Here is a 26,996-nt window from a genome sequence, read left to right as displayed (position 1 = left end):
CGACGCTATTCGACAAGTTTACATGAAGATTGGAAAAATTACAAGTTTCAAAAATTCATAACCACTTGCATACATCAGAAGAATGACTGATTTCTTCAAAAATAGCCTCTTAAATACAACCACCTTAAAAAAAAGTTGATATATATAATTACCAAAGATTAAAATCACTTTATGCACATATGCAACATTACTTTTTTTCCCCAAGGTATTAAGACTGTATGGACAAGTTTTAATCGAGTGACATTTTACTTTATTTTTAAAAGCAGACATGTTTTCTATTTTGTTATATACAGGGTTATTACAAATGATTGAAGCGATTTCACAGTTCTACAATAACTTTATTATTTGAGATATTTTCACAATGCTTTGCACACACATACAAAAACTCAAAAAGTTTTTTTAGGCATTCACAAATGTTCGATATGTGCCCCTTTAGTGATTCGGCAGACATCAAGCCGATAATCAAGTTCCTCCCACACTCGGCGCAGCATGTCCCCATCAGTGAGTTCGAAACGGTAAGGCTTCTGCTTTAGCCTTTTCCGTAAGATTTTCCAAACCGTCGGCTGTGGTACGTTTAGCTCCCTGCTTGCTTTATTCGTCGACTTCCGCGGGCTACGCGTGAAACTTGCCCGCACGCGTTCAACCATTTCTTCGCTCACTGCAGGCCGACCCGTTGATTTCCCCTTACAGAGGCATCCAGAAGCTTTAAACTGTGCATACCATCACCGAATGGAGTTAGCAGTTGGTGGATCTTTGTTGAACTTCGTCCTGAAGTGTCGTTGCACTGTTATGACTGACTGATGTGAGTGCATTTCAAGCACGACATACGCTTTCTCGGCTCCTGTCGCCATTTTGTCTCACTGCGCTCTCGAGTGCTCTGGCGGCAGAAACCTGAAGTGCGGCTTCAGCCGAACAAAACTTTTTGAGTTTTTCTACGTATCTGTAGTGTGTCGTGACCATATGTCAATGAATGGAGCTACAGTGAATTTATGAAATCGCTTCAATCATTTGTAATAGCCCTGTAGTTTGGCAAATTGTTGTGTAGAATGCATCCTGCTTTTATAGGCTCTTTGTCAGGTAATTTGAACAGTTCCATCAATAAAACAGATAGTATTTGGAACTGTGCATCTTGAATTTATGTCTTTGAGGCATGATTTAATGGCCTCAGTCACTTCTTTATTTATTGATCTGGCTACTTTTCATTGGGTGTCAGTTTTATTTTTACAGATATTCATGTTGTTATAAAAGTTCTTGACCACCATGAGCAGATAGACTATTCAATATTGTAGTAATAATGATACTGCCCACTTTCCCTTGGCCTACAAAAATATTGTCGATAAGTTTAAATCTGCCAGAGCTTGTCAGATGTGTGCAGCAGTAACCACGTTACTGGCATGTTACCACACAGAAATTTCAAAATCCAAGTTGTATGTTAGTTGTAAAATAAGGTTTCATGTATAATGTTAAGCCCAGCAATCACTAATTTGCTCCTGTTGAGAATGAGGGTGACAAATGTGAAAAGTTGAAGCATATTTGTTGAACATATGTGGCATGAAAACTGATGAGATTTTGTTTATGGTCGTACTGTTTCTGACTTTTGTGCACAGTGCTTTGTTCATGTGTGATACGTGCTTATGTAGTATAATGGTTCTATTTCGTATGAAACGGCAAAAATCTACCAAAATCGTGATTAAGAGGGTTCTAAGATAAATTGAGAATTAAATATTTTGCTGCAGGTCCGAGAAATATGTGAGGTAATCGCATCAGGTATCCAGCCACTACAGAATCTTATAGTTTTGATTTATGTAGGAGAAGAAAAGAAAAAAGAATGGGCACAGCACTGGATCAATAGAGGATTCCGAGGTATGAACATATCGAATACATTATGTATTTCATAACCAATTGTGCTTAATGATAGTGGAGTGATATTTGATGTAGGGTTTTTAAGTGTTCATTCATGGAATAAGATTCTTTTTTGTTTTTTCAGCTGTAGAGAAGTTGCTTTCAGCAAGTGCAGGGAAATATTGTGTTGGAGATGAAATTTCCCTAGCAGATTGCTGCCTTATACCTCAGGTGTTTAATGCTCGCAGGTATGTCCTTGAAAACACACAGATTTGCAGTACATGCAAGCAAATTTTACTGTACAAGTAGGTGAAAGAGGCTCCTTGGCCTGTAGGGGGAAAGGGAAACGGTAATATTCAAAGTTTTTCTGTATGATAGAGGAAATGTAACTCTTTTTGGAAAATCATAAAACTCAGAAATGCAGTCAGATTGGTCATTTGATGGAACAGAAACAAATGAGGTACACTACATTGCCAAAAGTCACCTGAGACCCAGTGCTGTATGTTCCAAAGACACTATGTTATAATACCACATGTAAACTGCTTTTGGTTCCATTACCCCACTTACCTTTGGGAATGCATTGCACAAAAGGTGAAATTTCATTCCATTCTTTCTGAATTATAGTGAATAGTAGTTAACAAGCTACTGGGTAAATTGATTTGAATATGAATCTACCTCAGCTCAGTACAGCCGATAGATACACATAAAACAGAACTGAAAATTTACATTCCTAGCTTTCGGAACTTTGTTCCTTCATCAGGGAGGAGAGAGGGGAAAAAAGGGAAGAAGGGAAAGTGGATTCAGTTACTCACAACCCAGGTTATGAAGCAACAGGGAAAGGTAAACAGGGAGGGTAGCAAGGATGGAGGCATGGTTTCCCCTCTCTCCTCCCTGATGAAGGAACAAAGTTCCGAAAGCTAGGAATGTAAATTTTCAGTTCTGTTTTATGTGTATCTATCGGCTGTACTGAGCTGAGGTAAATACTGGCCAGCCCCTCTATCTCTTTGTTAGTATTTGTTTCACATCTTATATGAGATTTTCCATTAATCATTTTGAATGTGAATCATATTATATTTCATCCCCAAGATGTTGGCTGAGGTTTGGGTCAGGACTTTGTACCAGACTGTCCACAAAACCCACATGACCTCCTCTGAATCACTAGTTAATGGTTCTTGTATTGTGGAGAGTGGCATGTGACATTATCATTCAGATACAGATAATGTTCGATTTCAAACTGTAGTCACAATGTGGTGGAATGTGCCTTGGTCTGAACTGTTTCAACACCACACACACACACACACACACACACACACACACACACACGTATGGGTAAAGACTGTGGTTAAGCTGTTCCCTGTGTTGCATTGCATAACTGATCAGCTCTTGGTCATCTAAAAGTATCCTACATGTGATTTGCTGCTGTTGCATATCTTGGGAAGCCTGGTCATCCGAATTATGTTCATTGTTGCACAGTCTAGTCCCAATGCATGCAGGGAACCTACAAGCACATCATTTTCCATCCATCATATCTTATGATGTAATTGAAGACAGTACTCTTAAACAACCAGTTAGCTAGTAAGTATTAGCCTCTTGCGCCATTGATGTTCATTACAGCAAATTGTAACACTCATCTTCTTTATGTGCCGTGCCACAATAGTAAGGATTCTGATAAATTACAGACATTTATAAACCCAAGAGCGTATTTATATTAACAGTGATCTTGATCTAGGTGGGCATGACCCACATTTTATCCAATACTTCTTCACTATTCTGTAGATGTTGGCAGACACAATGCTATCATAAAGCAAGTATACAATGGCTTTGGGTTCTTCTGCTTTAGATCCTCTATCCATTGAGCCATGGCTCTCTGGATTGCTTGTTCAAGTCTTTTTCTGCGTCCATTAATATTAAAATTTGTAAACCATTTAACTCAGTTGATACTCCAGAGATCTGATGGTAGGATTGCTGCCAGCCGTAATTTTCATTGCTGCCGTCAGGTGTCGCAACATACTTTCCATTGACAAAGAACATAGAAGCCGATGCACATTACATTTTAATGCAACATAGCATGTTGTATTGTTCAAGTGTTCGGTAAGCTTTCTTTTGTAATTAATGAAACTTATTTTGTGAAATTTTTTTGTGTAGCATTTCTGCAAATTTGAGTTCAAGTGAATTTGTATTAAAAAGTTTTCGTCACCTGTTGCACACTATTTAAAGTTAGACAAATATACGTTAATTCACACACAATGTGGACTCATGTTAACATGCTACACTTCTCAGTGTAATAAGTGTTGAATGCTTATAAATATGAGGGTCATTTCAAAACAAATTCCTTTTATACACACAAATCAAAAAAAAGTTTTGCATCACCTCTGTTCCAGAACATTGTTCATGAAAACCACACATTGCATATTGTACCAACATACATTGAGACCTTCAGAGGTGGTGGTCCAGATTGCTGTACACACTGGTACCTCTTAATACACAGTAGCATGTCCTCTTGCATTGATGCATGCCTACATTCACGTATCGTACAGCTGTTACAGCACCTTTCATGACCAGCAGCAGCGTACGTCGGCCCCACATAATGCCACCCCACAACAGCAGGGAACCTCCACCTTGCTGCACTCTCTGGACAGTGTGTCTAAGGCGTTCAGCCTGATCGTGTTGCCTCCAAACACGTCTCTGACGATTGTCTGTGGTTGAAGGCATGTGCGACACTCGTCGGTGAAGAGAATGTGATGCCAATCTGGAGAGGTCCATTCGGCATGTTGTTGGGCACGTCTGTACTGCACTGCATGGTGTTGTGGTTGCAAAGATGGACCTCAACAGGGTCATCAGGAATGAAGTTGCGCATCATGCAGCCCATTGCACACAGTTTGAGTTGTAATGCGACATCCTGTGGCTGTACGAAAAGCATTATTCAACATGGTGGCATTGCTGTCAGGATTCCTCCGAGCCATAATTCATAGGTAGTGGCCATCCACTGCAGTAGTAGCACCCCTGCGGGTCCGGGGTAAGAATAAGCCCGAGGTATTCCTGCCTGTCGTAAGAGGCGACTAAAAGGAGTCCCTCCCCCTCAAGGGGGTAGTCTGCGCCTGCATCCAGAGACGGACGGTTCAACGACTTACATTTGTGGTCATTTTGGTTTTTCGCTTATTCTGGTTTCTTCCTTCCTTTGTTTGTTTCCTTTCTCTGTCTTTCTCGCTCTCTCACTGTCTTCCTTACTTTTTCCCTTGCCTTCTTCTCCTTACCTTCTTGTCCACCCTATGGTCTCCACCTCTGCTTTTGAGTCAGTCTGTCCTTTCTCTCCCTTTTTTTTCCTCTTCTTCTTTCCTCCCTGTGTGTGCCTGAAGGCCGATCCACGCGTTCGCACGCATAGCCGGTGACGGGGTAAAGCATAATTCCCCGCCCTGGGTAGACAAGAAGGGCCTGTGCGTACCCCCTGGTAAAGGCCAGGCCCGGGCAGGGCTGATTGCTCGAGCTGACACCTTCCGACCATGCCGATTGGTCCCTCCGTCCATTTCTCGGGAGGTGTGACCTGAGGTGTAAACATTCACCTAAGGCGGGAGTGCCCTCTGAGAGGGTCACCACAAGGAAGGAGCACGCCATCGGAGATGCTGGCAATCATGGGGGATTCATCCGCAATGGATTTCTCTTCTTCTTCTCTTTCTTCTGCCCAAAAACAGAAACTTGGCCAGCCACCAGTGACCAAAGTCCTACTGCCTGCCCCAAAGTTCCTCGTAGTTTCTAGATCCAAGGACAGAAAGGATTTTTCATCTGTCAATCCTTTCATTATTCAGAAGGGCGTAGATGCCATAGCCGGACCTGTCAAGTCTTGTACCAGGATGCGTAACAGTATCTTGTTATTGGAAACTGAGAGCGTCTTTCAGGCACAAAAACTCCTTCGGGCCACACTCCTGTACTCTTTTCCTGTCTGGGTGGAGGCTCACCGCACTTTGAATTCGTTGCATGGTGTGGTATTTACTAGATCACTCGATGGATTGACTGACGAGGAGATTCAGTCTTTCCTCGCTGAGCAGAGCGTGATGGCTGTCCATACAGTCATGAAAAAGGTCGACAATGACCTTGTACCGACCAGGACACTTTTCTTGACCTTTGATAGTGTTCAGTTGCCGTCGCGCATCAAAGCAGGCTATGAGGTTATTTCTGTTCACCCCTATGTCCCGACACCTACGCGCTGCTACCAGTGTCAGCGTTTCAACCACACGCACTAGTCTTGTTCTAATGCGGCTAAATGCATCACTTGTGGCAGGGACGCCCATGAGGGTGACTGTCCACCTCCGTCTCCTCGTTGCATGAACTGTCAGGGTGACCATGCAGCATCCTCTTGCGACTGTCCCATCTACAAGGATGAACACTGTATACAGGAAATTCAAGTCAAAGAGAAAGTGTCCACCTCAGCTGCTCGCAAGCTTTTTGCTAGTAGGAAGGCCATGCTGCTCCCAGTGGGGAAATACAGTACCGTCCTCACCTCTCTTTGGCCTACCAGGGAGGTATCGACGCAAACATGCGATCTGGCCTTTAGCGCTATGGCCGTCCGTTCGGCCAGTGCTAAGATCGCCCGGTCAACGTCTCCTCTTCCTCCCGTCATCCCTAAGACACAAGCACCTTCATCAGCTTCTGCCAAGACTAAGACCCAGAAGTCAGATGCACGGGCCTACAAGAAGGAACCGTCCCGTGAAGACTTCTTACGTACCCCAAACTCCCAGCCATCGACCAGTACTTCGACTAAACGACCTTCCAAGAAGGCTCATAGGAAGAAAAGTTCTCCTTCTCTGCCACGGTGCGTATCTTCTCCTGCGCCACCCAGCGGCTGCCACCCCAGGCCGTCATCCGTTTCGCCTGGCCGCACCGCGGGTAGCCGAACATCTGGCTATTCACCGGCAGAGGAAGCTCCCCCTCCCGACCATCTCAACATGGTGGCCGATGAACTTATTGAAAAAATGGACATGACGCTCCGCCTATTGATAGCGGCGGCAGTGCTCGCTTGAAGCCAGGCCCTCAGTGGCCTTCGAGGTGACCCCTTCTTGCTTCTCCTTTTTCTTTTTCTTCTTCTTCTTCTCACGATGGCACTTCTTTATTGGAATATTCGCGGCATTCGCTACAACCGAGAGGACTTAAAGTTGCTGCTATGCTTGCACTGTCCGCTCGTAGTAGCTCTCCAGGAAACAAAGCTATGCCCATGTGATCGTATTGACTTGGCACACTATACCTCTATGCGTTTTGACCTACCCCCTGTGGCAGGTATCCCGGCTTATGGCGGGGTTATGTTGCTGGTCTGGGATGATATCTACTACGATCCCATCACATTGCACACCGATCTGCAGGCAGTTGCCGTCCGAATTACTGTCCCCACATTCATATTTTCCATTTGTACTGTTTACACTCCATTGTCGTCTGCCGTTACTAGGGCAGACATGATGAGATTATTGCTCAGCTACGTGCACCATTTTTGTTGACTGGAGACTTCAATGCCCACCATCACCTTTGGGGCTCTCCAACATCCTGCCCGAGAGGCTCCCTGTTAGCAGACCTTTTCAACCACCTCAATCTTGTTTTCCTCAATACTGGCGCCCCTACTTTTCTTTCGGACACAACTCACACCTATTCCCATTTAGACCTCTCTATATGTATTACCCAACTTGCACGTCGGTTTGAGTGGTACACTCTGTCTGATACGTATTCGAGCGACCACTTCCCTTGTGTTATCTATCTCCTGCATCATACACCATCTCCATGCTCACCTAGTTGGAACATCTCCAAAGCTGACTGGGGGCTCTTCTCTTCCAGGGCGACATTTCAGGATCAAAACTTTGCAAGCTGCAATAGAGACGCTATACATGCTCGTCGATGTGCTTTACGCACCTTTAAATGCCACTCTACGATGGCGAATTGTATTAATTATAAACGATTACGTGCGCAGTGTAGTCGTGTTATTAAAGAAAGCAAGAAAGCCAGCTGGGCTGCTTTCACAAGCTCCTTCAACAGTTTTACTACTCCTTCTGTTGTCTGGGGTAGCCTGCACCGGCTATCTGTCACTAAGGTCCACTCAACAGTTTTTGGCTTGACGGTCGCGAATGACGTCCTTGTGGCCCCTGAGGATGTCTCCAATGCCTTCGGCAGAAAACAGGCAAAAGAGGCAAGGCCACCTAACTTCCGCTCCTCGAATCATGAAAGTTATAATGCCTCATTCACCATGCGGGAACTGAAAAGTGCACTTGCCCGGTCACGGTCCTTTGCTCCGGGGCCTGATTCTATTCATACTGATGCTGAAGAACCTTTCTCCTGCGGGTAAAGGTTTTCTTCTTCGTACTTATAATCGCATCTGGATTGAGGGTCATGTTCCCACATGCTGTCCCGATTCCTAAGCCGGGAAAGGACAAACACTTGCCTTCCAGTTATCGACCCATTTCCCTTACCAGCTGTGTCTGTAAGGTGATGGAACTCTCGTTTGGTTTGGCTGCTCGAATCTCGATGCCTACTTACCAATGTACAATGCGGATTTCGCAGGTGCCACTCTACTGTTGACCATCTGGTTACCTTGTCGACCTTCATTATGAATAACTTCTTGCAGAAGTGCCAGACAGTGGCTGTGTTCTTTGATTTGGAGAAGGCTTACGACACCTGTTGGAGGGCGGGCATTCTCCGCACCATGCATATATGGGGCCTTCGCGGTCTCCTCCCTCTTTTAATTCATGCATTTTTAATGGATCGAAAGTTCAAGGTACATGTGGGATCTGTCCTGTCCGACACCTTTCGCCAGGAGAATGGGGTGCCACAGGGCTCAGTTTGAGCGTCGCTCTCTTCGCCATAGCGATCAATCCAATAATGGATTGCTTCCCAGCTAATGTATCAGGCTCCCTTTTCGTGGACGATTTTACCATCTACTGCAGCGCGCTGCGTACATGTTTCCTGGAGCGCTGTCTTCAGTGTTGTCTTGACCGTCTTTACTCCTGGAGTATTGCCAGTGGCTTCTGTTTTTCTGCCGAGAAGACTGTCTGTATTAACTTCTGGCGCTACAAAGAGTTTCTCCCACCGTCCTTACATCTCGGTCCCGTTGCTCTCACATTTGTGGAGACAACAAAATTTTTAGGTCTTATATTTGACAGGAAACTTAGCTGGTCTCCACATGTGTCATATTTGGCTGCCAGTTGTACCCGTTTCCTAAATGTCCTCCGTGTTCTCAGCGGTACGTCCTGGGGAGCGGATCGAACCATGCTACTTCGCCTATATCGGTCGATCGTCCGCTCAAAGCTGGATTATGGGAGCTTTGTATACTCCTCTGCACGGCCGTCCATCTTACGCCGCCTCAACTCTATACAACATCGGGGGTTACGTCTTGCGATCGGAGCGTTCTATACTAGTCCCGTCAAGAGCCTTCATGCTGAAGCCGGTGAATTACCACTAACCTACCAGCGCGATATACTGCTTTGTCGGTATGCCTGTCAGCTATTATCATTGCCCAACCACCCATCTTATCATTCCTTTTTTGACGACTCTCTCAACCGTCAATACGGGTTGTATGTATCTGCCCTGCTACCCCCTGGAGTTCGCTTTCGTCACCTCCTTCAGCAACTTGATTTTCCACTCCCTGCACCCTTTAGAGTGGGCGAGAGCTAAACGCCACCTTGACTCCAGGCTCAGGTTCGCGTTCACCTTGACCTCAGCTCGTTCCCAAAGGAGGTTACCCCAGCTTCGGTATACCGCTCGCAGTTTGTCGAACTTTGTTCCAAGTTCATTAATATGATCTTCATTTATACAGATGACTCTTAAGACCGATGGCGGTGTCGGGTGTTCTTTTATTGTCAGGGCACACAGTTTCAAATACCGGCTCCATGGCCATTTTTCAGTGTGCACAGCTGAGCTATTTGCCCTCTATCAGGCTGTTCTTTACATCCGCTGCCACCGACATTCTGCTTATGTCATCTGCTCTGATTCCCTGAGCGCCGTCCAGAGTCTCAGTGATCCGTATCCAGTTCACCCTTTCGTGCACCGGATCCAACGCTCTCTTCAGCAGCTGGCGGACAACAGTTCTCCGGTTACCTTTATGTGGGTTCCTGGCCGTGTCGGTATCCCTGGGAACGAAGCTGCAGATGCCACGGCCAAGGCTGCGGTCCACCAGCCTCGGACAGCTTCTTGTTGTGTGCCTTCATCTGATTTTAGCGGGGTCATTTGTCGGTGCATTTTATCGCTGTGGCATGCTGATTGGTCTACACTTACTGAAAACAAGCTTCGGGCCTTGAAACCTCTCCCCATGGCTTGGACGACCTCTTCACGCCCTTCTCGGTGGGAGGAGGTTGTTTTGGCCCGGTTACGGATTGGACACTGCCGGTTCAGCCACTGCCATCTGCTGACCACTGTGCCGGCACCATTCTGCCCATGTGGGCAATTGCTGACGGTATGCTACATTTTAATGTCCTGTCTGAATTTTACTGCACTGCGCATTCATCTTGGCCTGCCATGTACTCTGGATGAAATTTTAGCAGATGACCCAGGAGCAGCTGCTCGCGTTCTTCGTTTTATCCACTTGACGAACCTGCATAAGGACATTTGATTATGCTGTTTTCTTTTAATCCCTTGCCTGTTAATGTGCCTTTTATAGTGTTGTTCTTTTAGTTGCTGTTTTAACATTGTGCCTTGCAGTACATTCATAATTTAGTCTGGGCGCTAATGACCACTGTAGTTGTGCACCCTAAAACCACAAAACCGCTGCAGTAGTAGCCCTTGGGAAGCCTGAGCGAGGCATGTCATCAACAGTTCCTGTGTCTCTGTATCTCCTCCATGTCCGAACAACATCGCTTTGGTTCAGTCCGAAATGCCTGAACAGTTCCCTTGTTAAGAGCCCTTCCTGGCACAAAGTAAAAGTGCGGACGCGATCGATCCGTGGTATTGACCCTCTAGGCATGGTTGAACTACAGACAACACGAGCCGTGTACCTCCTTCCTGGTGGCATGACTGGAACTGATTGGCTGTCAGACCCCCTGTGTCTAATAGGCACTGCTCATGCATGGTTGTTTACATCTTTGGGTGGGTTAAATGACACCTCTGAATAGTCAAAGGGACTGTCTCTGTGATACAGTACCCACAGTCAACGTCTATCTTCAGGAGTCCTGGGAACCAGGGTGATGCAAAACTTTTTTTTATGTGTGTATTTTTTTATGTTGATGTTTAGAATCTGAGCCAAATTATGTTAGTGTAGTACACATTTGTTAATCTCCCCACTAATATTATATTGATTTTGTTACCTGCAACACACAGAAGCTGCAAGGGAGTGATCCAAAATGACAGCTGACATCAAAGTGTGTCTAAAACAGAGGTATATCATTGAATTCTTCACAGATGAGTAACTTGAACCAGTTGAAATTCATCAACACTTGTCAAAGATGTTTGGATATTATACAGTCGATGTGAGTGATGTGAGGTGGTGGGTGCAGCATTCCAGTAGTGGTGAAAAGAATGTGCATGACAAGCCATGCCCTGATCACGCCTCCCCTCATAATGAACAGTGCCTTGATCAAATTGCCCATGATGTTCAATGAATTATGTCCAAGGAAGTGTGTGCACAGCTGAATGTCAGCTGTAATACTTACGACAAGATGTTATGTAACCTTGGTTATCTCAAATTTTTTTTGGGTTGGGTCCTGCGGATACCAAAACATCACTGAATGGAAATTTGTCGGTGCCAGTTGCTCCACTATGAAGCTGAAGATGACAATTTTCCGAACACCATCATCACCAGAGATGAGATGTGATGTGATGTTACAAACACGAGTTGGAGTCAAGAACCTGACGCAGACCAGTCTGAAAGCTCAAATTTTCAGAATCTGGCAAGAGAAAAAGACTACCTCTCACTTGCAGCACAGTAACGCCAGGCCCAACAACAGTTTTGGTACTGTGTAACTCGTTACCACATTTGGCTGAACTGTGTTACTACTTCCATCCTACAGTCCTGATTCAGCTCTCTCAGGTTTCCAGCTCTTTTGGCGTATGAAAGATGGACTACTCAGCCAGCATTTTTCCCATTTGTGTCGTTTGTGGTACATACGAGGGTAATCCCAAAAGTAAGGTCTCCTTGTTTTTATAAGTACATAAACCTGTTTATTTCTACAATGGTTTACATCAGTTTACAGCTTGAACATTTAGCTATTTTTCGACATAACCACCATTTCTGATGATGCATTTTTGTAGACGCTGTGGGAGTTTTTGTATGCCCATGTCATACCAGCTCGCTGCCATGCTGTTCAGAAAGTTATGAACCTCTTCTTTCACCTCATCGTCGGATCTGAATCGCGTTCTGGCCAAACATTCTTTTATCTTAGGGAACAGGTGATAAGTCACTGGGTGCAAGTCAGGACTATAGGGTGGGTGGGTGATTATGTTCCACTGAAACTGTTGCAGGAGAGCAACGGTTTGCCGAGTGATGTGTGAGCGAGCGTTGTCATGGAGAATGTGTACGCCCTTGCTCAACATTCCTCTTCTCTGGTTCTGAAGTGCCCGTTTGAGTTTCTTCAGAGTCTCACAGTACCTGTCAGCGTTAATTGTGGTCCCAGTGGGCATAAAGTCGACCAACAATACCCCTTTCCGATCCCAAAAAACGGCATGATTTTACCGGCAGACTGTGTTTGTTTGAATTTCCACGGCTGTGGTGAAGAAGGATGCCGCCACTGGCGTGGTTGTTGCTTGGTCTCAGGTGTAAAGTGGTATGTGCCCAGGTTTCGTCACCTGCGACAATTGAGTCTAGAAAGTTGTCCTATTTGCCTACAAGGCGGTGAAGAAATGCGCGGGAAGCATCAACTCGTTGGTGCATGTGATCCTTAGACAGCATGCATGGCACCCATCTTGTGCACACCTTCCAGTAGTTCAATGTTTCCATTAAAATTCTGTGAGCCGTGCTTCGTGAAACCTCAGGAACCAATGTGCAGAGTTCATCCATGCATGCTTTGCTCAACCTTCAACACTGTCTTCTCAGAAATTGATGGTCTCCCACTCCTTTGTTCTTCGTGAATTTCGGTGCGATCAGCTGCAAACTCTCTACACCACTTACGAACATTTTTTACGTCCATGCACAACTCACCATACACTTCCGTCAATTGGTGATGGATTTCAATCGGCGCAGTGCCCTTTGCATTCAAAAGCCGAATAACTGCGCGCAATTCACACTTGGCATTAACATCCAATGGGAGCTCCATTCTCAATGTCTGGCAAGCAAAGACTGAGCGCCTCAGCACGGCGTGCGCATGTTTACACACAGCGCGTGAAGCACTCTTCATGACAAAGTGACCAACTGCCACACAAACAGAGTTCTGTACTTATAAAAAAATAGGAGACCTTACTTTTGGGATTACCCTCGTAAATAGCAGTCCTAGGGATTGAATGATCTATAACAGCCTCATAATAACTTTGTGGCAGCTATCAGTAATTGCATAAGTGATTTGTTGTTGCTGTAAACAAAATAAGAATGACTCGAACGAAAGCCAGTTGCTGTATGGTAAAAACACGCTGCATTTGTAAAAGTTGCAGAAACCCAGGAGAAAGGGCCTGTTGCCATCTTTAGCTCTTGTTGGTGTCAGCTGTGCATCAGCCCCTTCCTGTACGCTGCACATCAAGCGAATCCAATGCCACTTGTGTCGCAAATGTGTAAAAATAGTGATCTGAAATTAATTATTTTTATTGATAGTCTGTAACACAAGTATATGAAAATTTTAATGTTGACATTTTAACTACAGATTAATTATTATTGTGGGCATTTACAAATATACCTTCAGGGGACTGGCACAGACTTTCATCTGCAAAGTGGTTATTACAGCAAATATTTGTGGGAAAAACTGTGAAGTCTTCCATGACAGATTTGTTGTATTAAATGTTCTCAGTCCACTTCTCACATTAATTTTCGAGGCAAGTTGAGCTTTCAACAGTATTCACCACTGTCATTGTCAGGAAAGCAACTGGCTGCCCAAATAATGGGATTACACAGATTTAACTGGTGTAGTGGTGCCCACTGCGACCATAGAGTACGTTGGCACCAAAAACGAAATTTCATTTGAAGCAGTTACACAATGTTAATACGGGACATACTCCTATGCAGACTCTCGGTATCAAGTGTCCGCTGAGTTCACAGCCTCAAACAAGTTTTTGTACTTATTCATTAGTCTGTGTTCAGCAATCATTAGGCTGTGTCCAACAACAGCAGATTTTTCTATATATCTGTGATTTTCAGCGAAGCACTTGGAAACAGTTCGAATAGATTGTCACACGTAGCTACTACCACATTCCCATGTGATGTTGTGAACACCTAGAACTCTGAGGAGGTCATGACTACCCTCCACAGGGCACAATGTATCTAAGATCACAAAAAAAAAAAAAAAAAAATAAAAAATAAAAAATGCTGTGGGACAGTTGAATTTAGAAATTATTTAGCAGTCATGTTTGCATTATGTTCCCCTCCTCTTGTTGGGAGTATAACTGTAGGGAACACCTCAAAGCTGGGCACTAGTCACTCGTATGTGCCTCTGTTAGTATTTTGGAGATGAAATTAATATTGAAATCGGCACGTACAATGACTTCCCAATATTTTTACTACGTTTTATTAATTCTGTCTCTAATTGCTTGAAGCTCTGAAACTCACTGATCAGCCTATTAGAGCATGGCTGTATTGTCATTTTCTGAGAAATAGCGTACTGTGGAACTGTTCACAGTACTTTTTAGTTTGGTTGCAAAAACTTTTGTATGTATGGAATAAGAGATATAATGCTCGTTAAATCCGTGTTTTCCTCAAATTACATGCTTCCTGATTAGTGCCAGACTAACTCTGCATCAAGGAACATGAAAGCATTGCAAAAATCTCTTCAAATTTTGATTGATCAGCTGCTGAAAACTTCCTTTGCACAGTGAATGGTTATGTTTGCTCAGATAGTTGTTTGTATTCCATTCTGAATTTCTGTCACTGTATCGGTCTCAAAGTTAATGATATAATGAAGTGGTAAAGCAAGAGACACTGTTACAAAGAATTCCTAGATCATCTGCTAAACCTCATTTGCATTAGGTTTACCTACGATTTCAGTGTTCTCATTGATAGGAAATAACATTCTGTAAAGGAACAAAAATGCCAAGATGGTTATTTTTGCCTATTAGTCCTCACTCATTTATTATAACTTTACTAGTATTAAATCTTTTTATTGGTATAAAATATGAAGAATGGTAATTTGAAAATATCCCTCCTCTATTGAGCAGGTATTCCCAGACATGAGTTCAATGAATTGCAATGGTAAATCAGCAGTACCTCCATGGATGGCGAACCTAATAAAGAGGAGAAAGCTTCGAAGAGTTAAAACTGAACTGTATTCAACACTTTATCATATTAATACATTGTGACCTAATTACATACGACAAGTTAAAACTGTGTACCACATAGTGGCTCAGATCTAATTCCCTACCTTTTGTAGGCAATGCAAAATCTAGTTTTATATCCAAAATAGGGCAACGAACTGATTCAAAACTTCAGCTTTTCATCAGATTCTCTGCATTCTCTACAAAACTTCTCAGGGGCATTCCCATGATGCTTTAGTATAAATATCTCAGGAAAAATGGATATTTCAGGAAGTAAAGCCTCTAGTAACACTAATCTCCATGTATGAGTCACTGAGAATCTCAGTTCATCAGTTGATTTATGCCTTAGAAATGTGGGTGAAATGACATTTCAGGATCACACCAAGTTCATTCTCTGTCGTAGGTCATTTAGTATGCTCTCCATACTTTATAGATATCGTAGTTAATGACCTGCCCTCGCGCCGCCCCCCTCTCCCCCACCCCCACCCCAGTGACCACTACCCCAACTGTATTCTTGTTGCGGCCTCACAATGATTAGGTTATTATTCAGGAGTGAGTCAATTGACATGATTTACCAAGTCTGTTGTTCATTCATACTGAAATCGTTACATAAATGCAGAGGAAAACAATGAATAAGTGTTTTGGGTCACAAATCGTGAATTTTTTTGACAAATTTCCGTATCAGTTCAACCCTGTTGTCTCATATTTTGCTAGTGAATGGATTCCATTCCATAATTAAAATTGTGAAAAGTCTACAAAATACTCATCCACAGCTGCTGTAGCCCATTCATTGAGCTCAAAATATTTTCCTGCAATAAATTTCTGTATATGATGAAACCGATGACATTCTGAGAGTTCAAAGAATGGTGGATATGTTGGATGTTTTGGTAATTCAAGCTTGAATTACATACTAATGATCAAATAACTTTTGTGTGCAGATGTATTGCCCTGGATAAAGAGGATTTTCATTTTCTATAGAAATCAAGATTGTAATGTAATCAATGAGAAGAATTACTATTGCATCCAAGAAAATACTGATCATAAACTTTGGCTCTTTGTTGGAGCATAGCCATAGCCTTTAAGCACTGTTGTTACTGTTTTGTATCTAATGTGAAGTGGTGGTCCCAAGTCTCATCCACAGTAACAAATAGGCATACAAAATCAGTTGGATTCTTTTTGAAACTGTCCAATCACTGCTGAGAAACTCATTTTTGTGTTTGTTGTCATCAGTATTTAACAAAAATTGTACACACCATGCCCACAGTTTCTCAGATTTAATGTTTCATGTAAAATGTGTTATTCTGTTTCTTCTGCTATACCTGTAAATCGCTTGTGGCAACCGTGCTGCAAAAATGAGTGAATGGACCAGAGCCACTCACAGCCGGCCCAAGTTAGCTACGTCAGATATGTGTCGATGTGCATGCCTGCCACTTGGCAAAATTTTGTCAACTTGGGGTGCGGGTCAGCAAAAAAAGCAAGTGCAGCACAAACCGAGCCACTGTACAGTGCAGAGACATTTTTTGAGAGTCTGCAACTTCAGTCTACGGACCGCTTGTGTCGAGCTTAGTGCAAGCTCGCCACAGATGCATACAGAAGTTTGTTTGGCGCTCTCCATTCTTTTCCGCCTTTGCTTTGTCACATCTGCAAAATATGTGGTGTCCCGAGAAAAAGGTTTGTTTCATTCTGGACAGGTGTCCACAGTTCTCTTGTGCTCATGCAATCAGATGACACGCTTGTCACTGTGGAGTGTGCACCCTCCAAGATCGGTGTTTGAGGTTAATCGACATTGCGATCTGATTTCATTTTTCCCACTTGTACATTTACTCATTTGGCAGCATAGATACATTTTCGGCAAGTGTACTTATCAGTTCCCACACAATCACAGTATCCTACATCCTGAACAAAGTGTGTGCGGGTGTGACAGTAAAGTCGACTCACTGCCCGACTGACATGCAAGCTGCAGTACTCACACATTCCTGCTTCACTCTTTGTACGCAACAATGTAAGTGTTAGCTCACTCATGGTTCCATATCACTCGCACTGATGAAAGTTCATAGTCACATGTTTAGCCTAGTGATCACATCGTGGTCATCAGTGAAGTGGGAACATGTAGGTATCACCACTTATATGTCAGTCATGCAGTGAGCAGACTTTCCTGTCACACCAATGCACTTTGTTCAGGATGTAGGCCATGGTGACGGTGTGGCAAAAGGAGCTGATAAGTACACTTGTCAAAAATGTACACTCCTGGAAATTGAAATAAGAACACCGTGAATTCATTGTCCCAGGAAGGGGAAACTTTATTGACACATTCCTGGGGTCAGATACATCACATCATCACACTGACAGAACCACAGGCACATAGACACAGGCAACAGAGCATGCACACACAGGCAACAGAGCATGCACAATGTCAGCATTAGTACAGTGTATATCCACCTTTCGCAGCAATGCAGGCTGCTATTCTCCCATGGAGACGATCGTAGATATGCTGGATGTAGTCCTGTGGAACGGCTTGCCATGCCATTTCCACCTGGCGCCTCAGTTGGACCAGCGTTCGTGCTGGACGTGCAGACCACGTGAGACGACGCTTCATCCAGTCCCAAACATGCTCAATGGGGGACAGATCCGGAGATCTTGCTGGCCAGGGTAGTTGACTTACACCTTCTAGAGCACGTTGGGTGGCACGGGATACATGCGGACGTGCATTGTCCTGTTGGAACAGCAAGTTCCCTTGCCGGTCTAGGAATGGTAGAACGATGGGTTCGATGACGGTTTGGATGTACCGTGCACTATTCAGCGTCCCCTCGACGATCACCAGTGGTGTACGGCCAGTGTAGGAGATCGCTCCCCACACCATGATGCCGGGTGTTGGCCCTGTGTGCCTCGGTCGTATGCAGTCCTGATTGTGGCGCTCACCTGCACGGCGCCAAACACGCATACGACCATCATTGGCACCAAGGCAGAAGCGACTCTCATCGCTGAAGACGACACGTCTCCATTCGTCCCTCCATTCACGCCTGTCGCGACACCACTGGAGGCGGGCTGCACGATGTTGGGGCGTGAGCGGAAGACGGCCTAACGGTGTGCGGGACCGTAGCCCAGGTTCATGGAGACGGTTGCGAATGGTCCTCGCCGATACCACAGGAGCAACAGTGTCCCTAATTTGCTGGGAAGTGGCGGTGTGGTCCCCTACGGCACTGCGTAGGATCCTACGGTCTTGGCGTGCATCCGTGCGTCGCTGCGGTCCGGTCCCAGGTCGACGGGCACGTGCACCTTCCGCCAACCACTGGCGACAACATCGATGTACTGTGGAGACCTCACGCCCCACGTATTGAGCAATTCGGCGGTACGTCCACCCGGCCTCCCGCATGCCCACTATACGCCCTCGCTCAAAGTCCGTCAACTGCACATACGGTTCACGTCCACGCTGTCGCGGCATGCTACCAGTGTTAAAGACTGCGATGGAGCTCCGTATGCCACGGCAAACTGGCTGACACTGACGGCGGCGGTGCACAAATGCTGCGCAGCTAGCGCCATTCGACGGCCAACACCGCGGTTCCTGGTGTGTCCGCTGTGCCGTGCGTGTGATCATTGCTTGTACAGCCCTCTCGCAGTGTCCGGAGCAAGTATGGTGGGTCTGACACACCGGTGTCAATGTGTTCTTTTTTCCATTTCCAGGAGTGTATTTATTCTGCCAAATGAGTAAATGTACAAGTGACAAAAATGAAATTGGATCACAGTGTCTATTAACTGGTGATCACAATAACTGTGTCTGCATAACAGTTCTACTTGAACACCAATTTCGGAGGGTGTACACTCCCTGTGACGAGCGCGTCATCTGACCACATGAGCACATGGGAACAGTAGATGCCTGTCTAGAATGAAAAAAACCTTTTTCTGGGGGGGCCAGGTATTTTGCAGGTGCAACGAAGGAAAGGCGGAAACGAACAGAGAGCACCAAACAAACTTCCGTACGAGTTTGTGGGGAGCTAGCATTAAACTCAACCCACATGGCCCACGGATTGAAGTTACAGACTTTCGAAAAATGTGTGTCTACTGTATGGTTGCTCAGTTCACACTGCATGTACTCTCTCTCTCTCTCTCTCTCTCTCTCTCTCTCTCTCTCTCTCTCTCTCTCTCTCTCTCTCTGTTTGTTTGTTTTTATTATTTTTTAATTTGAAAACTGCACCTGTGAGTGCTACAAGTTGCCTACCGGCCGGCATGCACACCGACGGATATCTGACGCAGCTAACTTGGGCTGGTTGTTAGTGCCTCTGGTCCGTTCATGCACTTTTGTGGCACGGCATTGTGGTATTCTTGCGTTCAGAGAAGTATGGCCACATTTGAATTCAGCTGCCTATTCTTCATTGCTATAAATTGAGGGGCAGACTCCTTATAAAGCTTTTACAAATGTTCAGTGAATTTTCATTTTCATTGGTGATAATTTATAATATTTGTGTGTGCAGCACCACAACAAAAACAAAATTTCATTGATTCCTTTTGAGAAGATAGCCTGTGACCTGGTGAAATGACAAGTGACCATTTGTATGTAAAATAAAGGCAACCAATTACCTATATCTGATTATTGTGTGTCACATAAAAACAGGCAACAGAAAAACCTTTAAACTAGCTTTTGAGCTCTTGCTCTTGCTCTTTCTCTAGTAGAGTATACAGATTCACACATGCAACCACACAGACACCCAAACTCGCATGCTTGTGGACCCAGCGTGATGATTTGTAATGAATAGCAGTCAGTTGGTGCTGTGAAGGTTCGAAGTTAATCTACATGTTGTCATCTTTGTTTTACGGCCTCTTTTTTTCCACAATCACAGTATTACAAACTATATAGGTTATACCAACTCCTGTGACTGTAATAAAAGTCTTATTAAGGTCAAATGTGTTTTGCTTTTCTAAACCATCTTCATTGATTACTGTAACATAATGGCTTTTCTTACATTTTTCTTTGCTAGGATCATGAACGTTATCATGCTTTCACTTACTTCTATGGACAGTGTTAAATTATCATCATTACTTATAATTTTTTTATTTCTTATGTCATTCTTCATGTTATTTACACATATGTCATGAAGAGTGATATAAGAAATAAGGAAATAGTGAGTAATGGTGATATTCTTTATAGATTTGATACTGTTTGTGGTAATAAGTGAAAGCATGAGAACTGTTGGTGGTGATCTTACCAAATATAATTGTAAGAAAAGCCATACTGCTACAGTAAGCACTACAGCTGTTTTAGAATAAAGCAAAATGCATTTGATCTTATGAAGACTTTTATTACAGTTGCAAAATATTGTATAACCTATATAAGTTGCTAAATTAATCTGTCTGGAAAAAATAGCAGAGGCCTAATGTCGCAGCAAGTTTTTAGACAAGACATCCTTCTGAAACACAAAGACTGGCATTTTCATACCCCTACATGTATCCTTATGAAGCTATCATCTGTTTGGTAAAAGATGAATGTGTAAGTTTATTAACAATGCCACTAACTCACTTTGCTATATTCACAATTTTGTGAGCCAAATCAACTCTTGCGTAGGCAGCTAGTACATGTTCTATTGTAAATATGCACATCACACTTTTTCTGTTCACAGTAGCACAAAAGATTCCATAGTATTTAAGTCTCAGTACTAAAGGCTTCAATTTTCCCTACACTAGGTTCTCTAACATGTGTAAATGTTAATATTCTCCTATCTTACTCATAAGCAGGATTTATGATTCCTTGAGATGTAGTGAGGTCTGCAGATTTTCTTTTTTCACATTATCATTCTTCTGTTCCAATTACACACACTTCAGCAGTTCTTTCCCAGCTGTCTAATTTGGTCTCCATTAAGTTCCTTAAATGCCCATTCCTTTGTGAAGACACAAAATTGTAGCTTCCACATTTCGTATCACTATGTACTACATCAGTATTGGAGAATTTTTATTTCTTGTGTCATTCCGAATGATAGTGTTGTAAAAAGGATTTACAAATTTATTTAAGAAAGGTGAATACCTGTTTAATGTGTTTACTTGACTTTCAATATTTCCTACAAAATTGAGTTTTGGTGACGGTTCTTACAAGTAGTTGTAATTTCTCTCTCAAACGTTAATATTTTTGTATCAGCAAACCTTCATGACAGAGAAATATTGGTGGTGGGCTAAATTGTGTGCTGGACCAGGACACAAACATGGCTCTCAGCATCTAATATTGCTTCAGTTTTCATTGCCTGTTTTATGGATGTGTAACAGAAAACACTGGGTGCATACTTATTATGATTAATCATATCTTGGGAAAGCACATTTTCTAGTCATGCTTATACTTTCCATTCAGTTGCAGACTTTAAAAACTGTTTCTTTTGTTGTTGTTTTTGTGTAACTTGTTAGGATTAAGATTTTTAATGGGGATTTTTTAAATAAAAATTCTGGATCTGTGTAGTATATTTGTTTGCCTTAAGTGTGGTCATATGATGGGACAAACATTGGATAAGAGAGAGAAAGTTCCGAGTACTTTAAAGGAGATTATTTTGAGTACAATTTTTGAAAAGATCATGACAGGCTATAAATTCATTCTAGATGGTGCAATATGTGAAGCATTTGCTGTGCTCATTGAGTCCTGTCTCCAGCACATGAAAAGATAAATGTGGTAATCTTGTAACATAATAAATAAGTTGAAACATTTATTTTATTCTTCAGGTTTCATGTAGATCTTCGCCCCTTCCCAATAATTCTTCGTATTGATCGTGAGCTTGAGAATCACCCAGCTTTCAGGGCAGCACATCCATCCAACCAACCAGACTGTCCACCAGAAGCTACAAAATAAGTAATCGTTTATGTAATTGAGAAGTGTACTAACTTCCACAAATAGTTAAGACACAGTCATACCTGTATAACCTACAGACATTATTTCAGTTTTAAGCTAATCTGATATGAGAGATTAATGGATTAGACTCATCACATTATTTTATTTTGATGTGAGCCTATGCTTTTTAGAACAGTACTATTGTAAAAGCCTCTTTGTATCATTTGAGGCTATCTTCCAAGAAAATATGTTAAACAATACAGTAGATGAACTTACATGTCTCTTTAGCCTTAGTGCAGCTTGTAGTTTTGTCTAATGAGTAAAATACAGAAACAATTTATAAGACTGATAATTTGTGTTCAGAAATTGCGATAGAATTTCCTGCATAGTGAATTTGTAAGACACATTTCTGTAAGAAATTTTTTAACAACAGTGTAAAGCGTACAATACTGTTTTAATACCATAGTACACACATTGCATGTTATATACTATCAAGCCACATAATAGATGTTGAAATAGTTCCATATGTAGCTACTCCCATCTGAAAAAGTAATTAGGTTTGTATATAAAAATGTAACAATATGTACATACATCATGTACGTCTAATATAATTTTGTTAGTGATTTTGACTTTTGTAATTTTGTAGCCAGTGATTTTTTTCCTGGAATATTTCTTTGTGCTTTACATGGTTGTCCCTTTCTGTGTTAACATTAATGTTTATTTATACAAATTTGTCCAATGAGATTGTATGTTCATTTGTTTTTAAATTTGTTTGCCCACTTGGAAGCTAATATTTTTTGTTATTTATTCCCCATTATTATTAGTATTGTGGAATGTTCTGGTGCACAATGTCTCAGTGCTTCATGTAACGTAATGTGCGACTTAACACAAACCTTGAATATGCTAACATATGAATTGAAACCATTGTAAGATTAATGAGTAACTGTCCTTTATCATGGAAAATAAGATCTTTGCATAATAGAACAGTCATTAAGTGCAGTTGTCAGTTTATACGTCTGTGAGACATTTTCAATATGAAGTTTACGATAGAGATGGAAATTTTGGCTGAACTTGTTGAAATTTACAGAAAGATAGTTATACTTTCCGTTGTGTAAATGTTGTTTCAGTTAAACAATGGAAAATCCAGGCTGGAATAATGACAGTATTATGAAAAGGATAGATTGCTAGTCACCATGTAGTGGAGATGCCGAGACGATGATAGGCACAACAACAAGATTGCTAAACAAGTAAGCATTCCGCCAAAAGACCTCCTTAAACACAACTCATTCACTCGACCATTGTCTTTGGCTGCTAGGCCTGGCTGCAGGCCTTTTGACCAAAATTTAACGTGTGCCTATCTCAGCATCTCCACTACATGGTGAGTAACAATCTAACCTTACATAATATTTTTGTTTCAGTTAATGTCTCTTGTAAGCCTGAGATATTGTTTCTACCATGTTAACTGGTAAAGAATGGTAATGTCTTCAAAATGGACAGACAGGTGCAAGCATAATCCTCCCCCCCCCCCCCCCCACACACACACACACACACACACACACACACACACACACGTGGATTAATAAACTGAAATAATTTCTTGTTTCGTTAACACTTTCAGAGGTTTCAAGGGTGCATTTTATTATTTTACCTATATACTATTCTCTTTCTTAACATTGCTTGTGTAATTAACAAAATGTTTGGAAAGTACTTTCATTACTGACCAGAAACAGACAGATGTTTTTAAAGGTAACATAATAACTGATTTTTTGAGATGTACTTAAAATATTAATTTAAAATAGGTACATTTTTAATGAATTTCAATTGGTAAAGTAATTTTATTAAGACTGCTTATCTGTGTACAAATTGATGCATTCCAATTATATTTTTAGGGGACGGACTGAATCTTATCATATACATATATTATATACATATATATTTTGTTGTTAAATGTTTTAAAGATATGATTGGTGTAAATATATACCTGTTTATTACACACAAATTTTATTTGATTAATTTGTATTGCCTTTTTTTTCTTTTCTACTGTTGTATTCTTTGTAAAATTAAATCGTATCTTGTTATAATATGTAAACTATTCCTTTGTGTAGCCTGTTGCATCTTGGTCACATTTATTAATTCCAGATTACTGATAATAGATTTCTGATTTCCCATTTGAAATGCTACTGAAAGCATTTGTGGGCAAACTGCTTATGCTGGCTCAGCGAGATATGAGAAATCTTATAAAGAAGGAAATATAGTGATCAGTGCATACATCAACATATTCCCTTTGTTGTAGCACTCTGGAAACCATATTGTCAGAATCAGAGATATCTTCAGTTGAAATTATTTCCACATAACATTGTTCTAATCTATAGAATTACTAGAATGGTAACCACGCATTAGGTCTTTGAAAAGAAGACTTTTTAGTATTTTCTGAAGAGCTGACAGGAATTTTACAAGCACAGGGTTTAGTTAATTGTTTTGTCTCCTGTCAGTTTTGTTCCTAGATGCATTGATAATACTGCTCCAAAACACTTGTGCCTGAACCAACATTGTACTCTGTCGTCAGATCTGCCACTGATCACTGCCTGTCCTCTTTACCATGCAAACAAGCCTCCAGCATCCACGTTCTGTGATGAGGCATGGGCATCCAATAGCTTGTTGCCTACTCTTAGTTTCACTGACCTTCAACCACTTTCGGTAGGTCCTTACAACAATAGCAAGGGAACAGCTTTGCCATTTCCCAAATGCTCATTCACAGTTGCCAGGCCATAATAATCTGCCCTTTGTCAAATTTGCTTATGACAGTGGATTTCCCCCATTTGTGGCCCTTATCATCAATAGAATGAGTCTCCTTTTGCCTCTGGTGCACTTATATGCTTTACTTACAGAGGTATGTGCCCACTACACCACCAGGCAGTCTCCAGTCATGTGGTCATAATGTGTGGGGGAGTTGTCATTAGGAATTTCAGTGTATCAGAACTTAGTTGCAAATGATTGGTCTACATGTAAAATCTAGGTTTTTGTAACAAGTCACATATGTTTGCATTTGACATTTTCAGTATAGACAAATTCTTCTTTGTAACGTTTAATGTTTTATTAGTGATGCAACATCTTGCATAAATAGTGCTATGCATTTTTTTTCCACTTTTGTCATCATAATGTCAAGTGTAATATTGAATACGTATGTTTTCAGGCTTCTGCACAGAAAAAAAATAGTTGTACGTAGTTTAGGAGATTAGTGCAAAATTTTGTTGAGCAGCTAATAATTACACTAGGGTAGAATATTCATAACAAAGTACATGATGGCGTTATGTCGATGCATTTAACCACATAAGAAAAAATCTTGGTGGCACCTTAACTGTTTCACATTGGGACAACAGCAATACAACATGTCTGTGTCCCATCGCCAGCTTCGTGGGTTTACGTATTGAATTGAACTCTGATCCCAAGTGCTAATTATCTGTCATAACAAAACACTTCTGTTAATGGCCCTGCAGAATACTAATGACCTGTTGGAATAAATCTTCAATTATTGGTCAATTATCCTTATAGCTTCTCAAGCCCGGTTACCATAAAGTATCCATCCTACTTAATCATTGTCATAATAGCACATAACTTCCCATCAGTTGAAATGCAGTGCATGAAACAAGTCACAGCACTTGTGTAATAATCTTGTGGCTGCTATCAGAGCTTTCAACCCAAGATGTACATGCAATAACATTTTGAACTTTAATCCTTTTAAATTGGAGTTAATTTGTTTACTGGTTCTCTTAGGAGATGAGGATATTCTGCTTTCAAGCATTCCTTTGTTCCCCTCAAAAGTTGAAAAAAATCAAAGCTCATACTAGCATTGACTTCATAGGGGGGTGAGGGGAGACAAACTTATTTCACAGTTCTCGTTTCCCAATTACCAACAAGAAGTAATTATTTCATCCACTCTTCAGAATAACTCGCAAATTCACTGAATGATGTTGGATTTATTACTTCACATATACATCAGACTGTCATCATATGAAGCACATTACATACTGAATCATTTCATGTTACATAAATGGATTTCCTTTTATTTCTTTAACTTACATTATAAAAATCATCCATAGTGTAGCTCAGAGCTTTTTCAGTTGACTGTGGCAGATTCTTCTACATGTGGATAGCTGTTGCGCAAGTGGCTATAGTGACCAGAATACAATCTCCGGATTTTTTGTTTAAGACACCACCCATGCTGTTTATACCACCCAGAGGCTTGCTATGTGTCGAAGAACTAACATTTGGAGCTTACGGGCACTCAGTGCCATCATTGTCAGCACGGGTGTGGGATTTTATGGGTTAGGGATGCTCGAGGATGATTATCAGCATCCGGTATGAAAATTAGTAGAAACGAATGTGATTAAAGTGTAAAAAATGTGATAAAAGAAATAAAAAGCAATCAGAGATTTAACATCATGTAATATAGTGTTACTTATGGCCAGATGTTCTGAAACTGTCAACTAAAAGACAAGAGGAAAACCAAAATTATTGTCTGCCTCTTCCTTTTGTCCATCAACACATGACACTGTACCTCAACAGTGAGGTGATAGCATGAAGGGGGATGGCACATGGAAGCATCAGCATGTTCTTAGCAATGGATAGAAGCTTGGGTGTTGCAACAATAGAGTAAAAACTACATACATTGTACCAGAACTACTGAAGAAACAGTGGAATTTTCCCCACCCACTGCATGGCACTGTTTTCATGTAACATGAACTTGAATTTGGAATATGTAAATGTATCTAGTATTGTGGTTGCTGAAAGCAGAAGGTTGTACATTAAGATTGGTACTTTATGTATAAAAAATGTAACAAAAGCTCATAGTGCTTTAGCTTAATTTCACGATGAGTTAACAGTAGACTGTTGTACAGTTTCTCATTGACATACACATTTTCATAATGGTCATTTAAGAGCAAAAGATTATTCAAGAGCAGGAGAAATGAAAATATATTCCAGCTGTTGAAGTGAGCAACTTGTG

The 26,996-nt window shown here is 41.9% G+C and overlaps 1 protein-coding gene across 1 annotated transcript in view; it reads left to right on the top strand.

Moving 5' to 3' along the window:
• Positions 1-23,511, top strand: part of LOC124794652 (probable maleylacetoacetate isomerase 2) — a 58,066-nt gene extending 34,555 nt beyond the window's left edge. Inside the window, exons 5-7 of the mRNA XM_047258176.1 lie at positions 1,737-1,863; positions 1,988-2,090; positions 21,886-23,511. Of these exons, the coding sequence (XP_047114132.1) occupies positions 1,737-1,863; positions 1,988-2,090; positions 21,886-22,012 (357 nt within the window). The 3' untranslated portion in view covers positions 22,013-23,511. The remainder of the gene's footprint in view (positions 1-1,736; positions 1,864-1,987; positions 2,091-21,885) is intronic.
• The last annotated feature ends 3,485 nt before the right edge of the window (positions 23,512-26,996 follow it).

This window comes from Schistocerca piceifrons, chromosome 4, assembly GCF_021461385.2.
Source record: "Schistocerca piceifrons isolate TAMUIC-IGC-003096 chromosome 4, iqSchPice1.1, whole genome shotgun sequence".
Taxonomy (NCBI): Eukaryota; Metazoa; Arthropoda; class Insecta; order Orthoptera; family Acrididae; genus Schistocerca; species Schistocerca piceifrons.
This window is presented reverse-complemented; position numbering and strand designations above follow the sequence as displayed.